At 37.3% G+C, this 8,941-nt stretch overlaps 1 protein-coding gene across 1 annotated transcript in view; it reads left to right on the top strand.

Annotated features, from left to right (window-relative positions):
* QPCT (glutaminyl-peptide cyclotransferase) overlaps positions 1-5,754 on the top strand; it is a 28,650-nt gene extending 22,896 nt beyond the window's left edge. Inside the window, exons 5-7 of the mRNA XM_007970932.3 lie at positions 2,236-2,335; positions 4,794-4,910; positions 5,116-5,754. Coding sequence (XP_007969123.1) covers positions 2,236-2,335; positions 4,794-4,910; positions 5,116-5,261 — 363 coding nt within the window. The 3' untranslated portion in view covers positions 5,262-5,754. The remainder of the gene's footprint in view (positions 1-2,235; positions 2,336-4,793; positions 4,911-5,115) is intronic.
* Positions 5,755-8,941: the final 3,187 nt, after the last annotated feature.

Raw genomic sequence — 8,941 nt, forward strand, 5'->3', positions numbered from 1 at the left:
CTGAACTGGCGCCGTGGCTCATAACCTGTAATCCCAGCATTGTGGGAGGTCGAGGCGGGAGGATCACTTGAGCCCAGGAGTTTGAGACCAGACTGGGCAACATAGGGGGACTTCATCTCTACAACAAATAAAATAATTAGCTGGGTGTGGTTGTGTATGCCTGTAATCTTAAGCTACTCAAGAAGCTAAGGCAGGAGGATTGTTTGAGCCCAGGAGTTCGAGGCTGCAGTGAGCTATCATTGCTCCATTGCACTCCAGCCTGGGCAACAGAGGGAGACCCTATTTAAAAAAGAAAGAAAGAGAGAGAGAGAGAGAGAGAGAGAGAAAGAGAGAGAGAAAGAAAAGAAAGAAAGAAAGAAAGAAGAAAGAAAGAAAAAGAAAGAAAGAAAGAAAGAAAGAAAGAAAGAAAGAAAGAAAGAAAGAAAGAAAGAAAGAAAGAAAGAAAGAAAGAAAAGGATTGCTGGTTTGAAGCCATGTTTGACTGAGCTTAATTAAGATGATGAAATGATGTAAAAAATTGGATTACAGGAGCATCAGATTCAGTTGGGCCCAATGGGAGCCCATTCCCCCAGTACTGTATGGAGGTGGAGAGAGCAAACCCCTTCTTTGAGGTGTTTATAAGTCTGAAGAACATGGGGCTTTGGGAAATGGAATACAAGAGGGGTGGGGGTGAAGAATTTCCTTGTGACTTTAAAGCATTACCGTGACTCCAGTGTGACTATGACAGTTTGATGTGTTGGTTTTGATGTGGCATTTTTGACATGGGGGTGGGGATATTTTGATGCTGCCTTAAAACCCTGCTATTATTACTAAGTAATGGGCGCAACACACAGCCTCATTTTCATCCCCATTCCTGGGCCCACACTCCATCCCTAATCCCTCCCCGGGCCCCTGCATCCTCTCCTGACTCTGACTCTCTTCCCATATTTGATCTTCATTCTGTCCCCACATCTTCACTAACCCCAACTTGGAACCTCATGCTACCTTTGAGACTTCACTTTCCCCAGTGCCTTCATCCCTCCCTGAAGCTCACCCCATCTGTGAACTGATAGCTTATTCCCAGCACCCCTACTCTTTCCTACCCATTGCCCTGTCACTGACCTTCACCCTATAAAAGTCCGAACGGCCACATTCTGTGTCCTCTATGACCCTAACACACCTCCTGTTGGCATTTGCTCCCTCCTGTTATCCATTGGCAGCTCCTAATGGGCCAGGGGAATGTGGTCAGCATCTCATTCATTCACTTGTGCCCAAGTCCCCAAAAAGCATTCAGAACATATTCACAAGAGGAGAGGCCTGGTTGATCGGTAGCAGAACAAAGTTATTTATTTATCAGTCCAAATATATGAAGCCACAGTGATTCATATAATTGGACTGATAAATAAATTTGTTGAGTGAAGACCATTATTTTCCAGAAACAGACCCTTAATAGATTATCCAACCTTGTGAATATGTTCCTATTTCAAACAAGCCTATTTTTTCTTACAACAAATATATTGATTTTCATTTATGAATTTATTCATACTATGTCTTTAGGATCACAGACTCTGAAAATATTTATCTACTATGTGTTAGGATGTATGCTAAATATTTATCCACACATTATTTTACTTAGGTAAATCAGGAGGTCTTAATCTAGTGAGTAGTCTTCAGAGAGTCCTCGTGATGAGATGATAGAGAGCTATAATCAGAAGATCAGCTAGTTTGAGCTTCTTATTTGATACACAAGGAAATGGAGATCCAGAGACACAATGTTATATAGCTCCTGTACAAGGAATTTTTCTTAGATACTATTTGATCAATAAATAATTACTATCCAAGTGCCTTCCTTTGGGAGTTTTATCATTACAGATTAAGGATAAAATGACTACACAGAGTGGAATAGAAGATCAGACAGGCTTGGACTCCTTTCTGAAAATAAATGTATGCTTTTAAAGTCCACAAAATATTTATTTAAATGTCTTCTATCTAATTTATCCTTAGTGATATCCTTTTGGAATTACATACACAAATAATCAATACTTTGCTATTTGTCCACATTGCATAAACACGATTGAAAGAGTTCTCCAAAACAATTAGCATAAAATGTTAGTAAATCTTTTGTTCATTCATATAGCTTCCCATATTATTCTCAATTACTAAAATGCAGTTAATTCTAGCTGATTGTATTTCCCTATTGATGAATATAAAATGTGTTTTGGCGATGGTGATTAAACATTACTTTTTCTGCCTTAGGATTTATTGGTCTTATTGGATTTGATTGGAGCTCCAAATCCAATGTTTCCCAATTTTTTTCCGAACTCAGCCAGATGGTTTGAAAGACTTCAAGCAATTGGTAAGCACCACTGTCATTAATGAATAAAACATAATTCCTTCCTACTGACAGATACTACATTTTAAAATTCAAAATTTACAATTTGGCCGGGCACGGTGGCTCACGCCTATAATCCTAGCACTTTGGGAGGCCAAGGCGCGCAGATCAGCTAGGGTCAGGAGTTCGAGATGAGCCTGGCCAACATGAAATGGGGGTTTCATGTTTAATAGAGACGGGGTTTCAATAAAATCAGCTGGGTGTGGTGATGGGCACCTGTAATCCCAGCTACTTGATAGGCTGAGGCATGAGAATCACTTGAACCTTGGAAGCAGAGGTTGCAGTGAGCCAAGATGGTGCCATTGCACTCCAGCCTGGGTGACAGAGTGAGGCTCCATCTCAAAAAAAGAAAAAAAAATTGTAATTTAAGTGTATGATTTAAATGTATAATATACTTTATTGGCTTTTATTCTTGCTTTATTGATTAGTTGTTTACTATTTTCATCTTTGTAGTAAGCCCAGTTTATTTTCCTGCATGAAACTGTATTTTCAAATGGAAACATAAAATACTACATTTCATGTTTGCATATCCTTAAAAATGGTTTGAAAATATTTTCCCAGAGTCCTGTTTGAAGCATGTAGAATACATTTCAGGAGGAAACTTTACTCAACAAAGCATGTTGGCTAATGATGAATATGATGTCCTTATAACGATATCAAAATATATTCTTCAGTTTTTCTTTTCCATCTCTGTCTTTGCCACCTTCTATTTTCTTCCTTATCCAGATATTATTTTCCTTTAAATCTAGTACAATCTCCGCCAATTTTCGAAAGAAGTAAGAGATCAGGATGAAGAGAAAGCCAGATCCTTTAAGATTTAGAGTCAAATAAATGGGAGTATACTAGGCCAGACCAGGTCAGGCCAGGCCAGTCCTAGAAAACCTATGCATCTATGGCGGAAGAGAGGGGCTTGGGGTTTGGAGAAAGAAAAGGAGAATAACTTCTTATCTTTGTACTTCCATCCTACCCAAAACAAAACAAAACTCTTCAGGCATCAGGGAAAGATGAAAATTAGATTGATCTTTATTGTAGAATCCAGCCCAGGGGGCTGCTCTGAAGGCCAGAATTTCATGCTAGAAATTCCTTAGCCACACAAACTTCTTGGAGCAAGATAGATTTGTATTACTTCTAAGCAGTGGGGAAAACACTGCCATCATAACTCACACTTTTGCCATGAGTAAAGAATTTGTCTAGAATCTTAGAGAAACTTCTACCTGAACTTCAGATGCACATCACTGGCAAATTTCATTTCCTAGTTTGAAAGAATGACTATAATGGTGTTATTGATATAAACTTCGTGGGCTTCTTCCTTGCAGCATGTTTTCCTTACTTTGATGGTAGCCTCAAGAAACTGAGTTTGGCTTTCTTTCAAGGATTTTGTGCACTTTTATAATTTCCTGTACCAGAATGAACTTATGCCAATAACTTGCACCTTCATGCAATTTTAACGCATTGTACTGCCCCTCCTATTGGTATTTACATTTCAAACCATATCTCTAGTTGTATAAGAAAAAGTTGTGTCTCATGGTAAAGGAATTATAAATACCAATAAACAGACAAGAATATTGTTTTTGGTGGTGGTTAGGGCTTTCCCAATGTTCCTAGAATCATATTACGTATGATTGATTACTAGTTGGTTTATTTTTTACCCTTTAAATGTAGCAATTAAAGAAAGCTATCCTAGGAAGGTTCATTTGGTTGTCTTATAATATTCATGTGATCTCTTGTCATCTTGTAACATACAATACATGACTTATGTAGGCCGGTGGTTCTCAAATTTTAAAGTGCATCAGAATCACCTGGAGGGCTTCTTATAACACAGATTGCTGGACTCCAACCCCAGAATTTCTGTAAGTCTGAGGTGGGACCAGATAATTTCCATTTCTGACAAGTTCCTAGGTGTTGCTGATGTTGCTGGTCAGACATCACACTTTGAGAACCACTGATGTAGGTAACACTAGGTATCCCTTTCCCACAGAGTGGCCACTTGATATACTTCATCTCTACTCTGTTTGAGTATACCCCTTTAAGCTCCATATCTCATCTAAGTCATTCTTCATGCGGCATCTTGGACCTAGAAGCATTTACATCTGCACCTGTATTCTCCCCTTCCACCCAACTGTCCTCTGTTTTTTTCATTCTCTCTCTCTCCATGGTTCTGTTGAGTTTCTACCTCTAAGGAGGTTCTCACCTGTAAGTTTAGAGCCACATGTGACTCTTCTCTCTTCCTGCTCCAAAATGTACACACCCCTGTTCAGCCCAGATGTTTATTGTCATGGGTGTGGCCATGCTTGCTGTTGCATAATCTTTTAAAAATTATGGACTCATGTGCTAAGATTTCAAACTCCTGAAATAAGATTACAGTATGAGTCTTGATCAGATAAAAATAGTTGTTCATCTATTGTATAATTGTCATCTACAGAACATGAACTTCATGAATTGGGTTTGCTCAAGGATCACTCTTTGGAGAGGCGGTATTTCCAGAATTACAGTTATGGAGGTGTGATTCAGGATGACCATATTCCATTTTTAAGAAGAGGTAATGTATGTGCCTGTGTGTGTGTGTGTGTGCGTGTGCAGCCTGATTTTGGAGTACAATGGTGGGATATGAGAAAGTACACAGATGATGATGAATTATCAGCTGTCTTTATACGGTACAGAGCTCCCTCTGCTTGAAGAATGACACTTTCTAGTTTATTCACTGGAGTAATGTGCATTGTTACAAGTTGGGTCTTTCTTAATAGGTGTTCCAATTCTGCATCTGATACCATCTCCTTTCCCTGAAGTCTGGCACACCATGGATGACAATGAAGAAAATTTGGATGAATCAACCATTGACAATCTAAACAAAATCCTACAAGTCTTTGTGTTGGAATATCTTCATTTGTAATACTCTGATTTAGTTTATGATAATTGGTTCTAGAATTGAATTAAAAAGTCAAGGCATCATTTAAAATAATCTGATTTCAGACAAATGCTGTGTGGAAACATCTATCCTGTAGATCGTCCTATTCTTAGGTGTCTGGTTGTCAGATCAATTATAGAATAATTATGTTGTGATATTGTGTCCTAAATTGCTCATTAATTTTTATTTACAGATTGAAAAAGAGGGACTGTGTAAAGAAAATGGAAAATAAATATCTTTCAAAAATGCTTTTAGATAAACATGATGAGGTAAAATCAGGTTCATTTATTCAATCATAGTCTTCTAAACAGTACTTACATAGTGGTTGGAAAATGTAGCCTTCATTTTATGATTTTTCATATGTGGGAATCTATTACATGTAATACAAAACAAAGATATAGTTTGAAGGCTCTTAGATTTCTTTGCGAAATCTTTGTAGGGTTAATTTTATGGAAATTAAAATCAGAATTAAGTGCTATGTTGTGATGTCTTTTTTTATATAAAAGCGAACTAATGGCGATTCTGTCAATATAATGGGATTTTAGTTTTTCTCACTTTTTCTTTTCTTTCTTTCTTTCTTTTTTTTTTTTTTGAGACAGGGTCTCACTCTGTTGCCCAGGCTGGAGTGCAGTAGCATGATATCATGGCTCACTGCAGCCTTGACCTCCTGGGCTCAAGCTATCCTCTCAGCTCTGCCTGACGAGTGGTTGGGACTACAGGCGTGCACCACCTAGCTAATTTTTTTGCCTGGCTAATTTTTTTTTGGCATTTTTGTGTGTATGTGGTTTCTCCATGTTGCCCAAGCTGGTCTTGAACTCCTGGGCTCAAGCAATCTTCCTGTCTTGGCCTCCCGAAGTGCTGGGATTACAGGAATGAGCCACTGCATCCAGTCTCCCACATTTCTTAAATGCAGATTTTTCTTATAAAGGTATAATCAAACTATTACAATTTTTTGACCTGTTTTTTCCTGTTAAACGATGTAATTACTAGGCATGTATTTGCTGTTTTGGTTTTGGACTGAGGTGAGGACAGAAAAAGACTGCTGAATGTGAACTCTAGAGTCAATATTAAGGTAACACAGTAGTACAGCAGTAGTTGTGACAATTTTTGTGTAGGTAGATTATGGTATTCAGTTTGGTTAGTTACTTAGAGCATTTTTTTCTGGATATACATAGGCATTCACAAGTTGTCTTTAGCTACAGGAAACAATTATCTAGAAATACAAACTTGATCAATTAAATAATTAGGAAATTGTTCCTGGCATACAGATGAAGTTAGTTGGGGCCACTGTGTCCTGTGTGTTCCCTGTTCAGACAAGACATTTAGTAAATACTCAGTGAATTAATGTGCCAAATGACAATAGAAGTCATTGGGAAAGTAATTTACTTGCTAAAACATAGTTTTCAGGTAAGAAAAGGATAAAAATAATTTCATCTATTTGACTTTGCAAATTATATAGAAGAATATAGCCAGAATTATATATGTATACTTAGATATATTTTATGCTATATATAACATTTATATATAAATATATATTACATTTATATATATTTATATATAACATTACCTGTCTATAATTTCACTTTGGTAAATTTTGTAGAATTAGATTCTTCTAGGATTCCTTTTTATTTTCCAAATGTCCTTCCAAAGTCATGCATGTCCTTCCAAAGTCATGTAAAGGAATGTCGTGCCTCTGTGAATTAATGATATTAAGAGCTAACACTTACTGAGTGCTAACTCTGTGCCAGACAGTCACATGTGCTTTATGTGTTTTACTAACTTAATCCCCACAATAATCGTGTGAAGTAGGTGGTATTTGTAAACTTACTTTATGATGCTCAGAGTAGTTAAGTGTATTCTCCAATATTACATAACTAGTAAGCGGTCATAGTGGGATTTGTACTCAAGAAGTCTAGCTCTAAAGCTTATGCCTGGGAACTGCTCTAGAATGTTGCCCCTTTACATGAAAAGAACTATGCAGAATATTCCTGATGCCAAATGCAAAGCAATAGTTGTATCTTGAAATTTTTATAGGTCATTTCAAACTGGGGATGCAGTCTTAGGTCATTGCTGCCACGATTCACCTGACAACTTAGGCTTCAGAGACACATAATTTCCATGCAGAATGATTACTCTGCCATAGCAAAGGCTATTTTTGCATAAGCGTGGGCATATACAAATCAAGGCAAGTGGTTCCGGGCTAAAGTATCTAAGCCACAAAGCAGGATTAAAAGAGCTGAGTTTTCTGGATTAATTTTTTGGATGAGAGAAAACATTTGAAAAGAGTTCAGGGAAAACACATTTATTTTTTTAACATGAGAAAAGAAATGGTCTAACAGACTGATGATATTAAAACAGAATGAAATGAAGTTTTAATGAGGAACCTAAACATTAGTTGACAGTACTGCATACATAATTGTGAGTCTAAATGATAAACTCATTTGGAGGCAAAATGAAATTAATAAGAGATCTACTATAATCTGTTGAGTTCACATTAGTTCAATTATTTTTAGAGGAGGTTTGTGGATGTGTTGAAATGGGATAAAAGAAAAAATAAAACCATAAGCAGCTTAATTCAGTGAAGGTTTTCTTCCTTTGAAAAGACATATCCTCAAATTCTACTCACTAAGAGTTTGCACTGATAAGGGAAAAGCAGCCATGATGTCATAAACGGAGACATTTTAAGGCATTAACCTGATATTAATCTCTGAAATATGCTCTGTATAATTCATGCCAGTCAGAAATATTACTTTTTTAAAATTATAGCTGCAAAGGCAGTGCTCCATAAACATCAGGTTGCATTTGGAATTTTTCTATGTGCATTTTGGAGCATTTTACGGCCCTAAGAGAACAATTTGTATGTTTTGTCTATTACTGTCAGCCCTGCAATACATAGGGCTATTTTTCTTCTCCAAGAGAAACGAGTTCAAAGGAAAATATTAATAAATGAGTATTCATAACCTTGGCATCTAAAAAAAATCATGAGCCTGTTATTGTAGCTTGAGGGTTGTGGCTGGAAGAGAAAAGACAGATCCTTCAAAATGGAGAAATGTTTTAGATGGCAAAGCAATTGTCATTAAGAATAAAGCAGCCCATGTTTTCAGCTCCAACTTCAAATCCTCAAGCAGTTTATTTCATGAAGCTTCTTTCTTCCATCAAAGAAATACATTCATTATGGTGCTGCAGCAAAATCATGTGAAAACTGAATGTTTCCTCAATCAACTTGGCCCAGCTGGAGGTGATTATTTTGTGTAAAGGAGGGACGATGGACACGATTCAAGATGCTTCCATTTCATTAATGTACAGACAACCCTGCAGGAGGCTTGGTCACAGTATATTCTGCGGAAAATCAAGGCTCAGTTTCTGTGCAAGACCTGAATCTGAGGAACGAAGGTGGGAGAGGGGAAGAGAAGAAATAAAGAGAAGATGAGGGAGACTATTCAGGACAGCGGCAGTAATTTAAAGCAAAGCTAATGTAGAAAATTTGGGTGAAATTATTTAAATTTGCTATTCATCTTAAGTCATGGGTCTGTGCTTTCAGGGCCAGCCTCCCCCTAACTTTTGGCTTCAAAGATGAATGAACGAAAGATTGAGGTTTCACTCTCAGTTTCAGGGCCACTTTTTACGCAGCCTGAAATTCTAAAAGTGGTTTTGAAGTGGTTTAA

This window comes from Chlorocebus sabaeus, chromosome 14 (assembly GCF_047675955.1).
Source record: "Chlorocebus sabaeus isolate Y175 chromosome 14, mChlSab1.0.hap1, whole genome shotgun sequence".
Classification (NCBI taxonomy): Eukaryota; Metazoa; Chordata; class Mammalia; order Primates; family Cercopithecidae; genus Chlorocebus; species Chlorocebus sabaeus.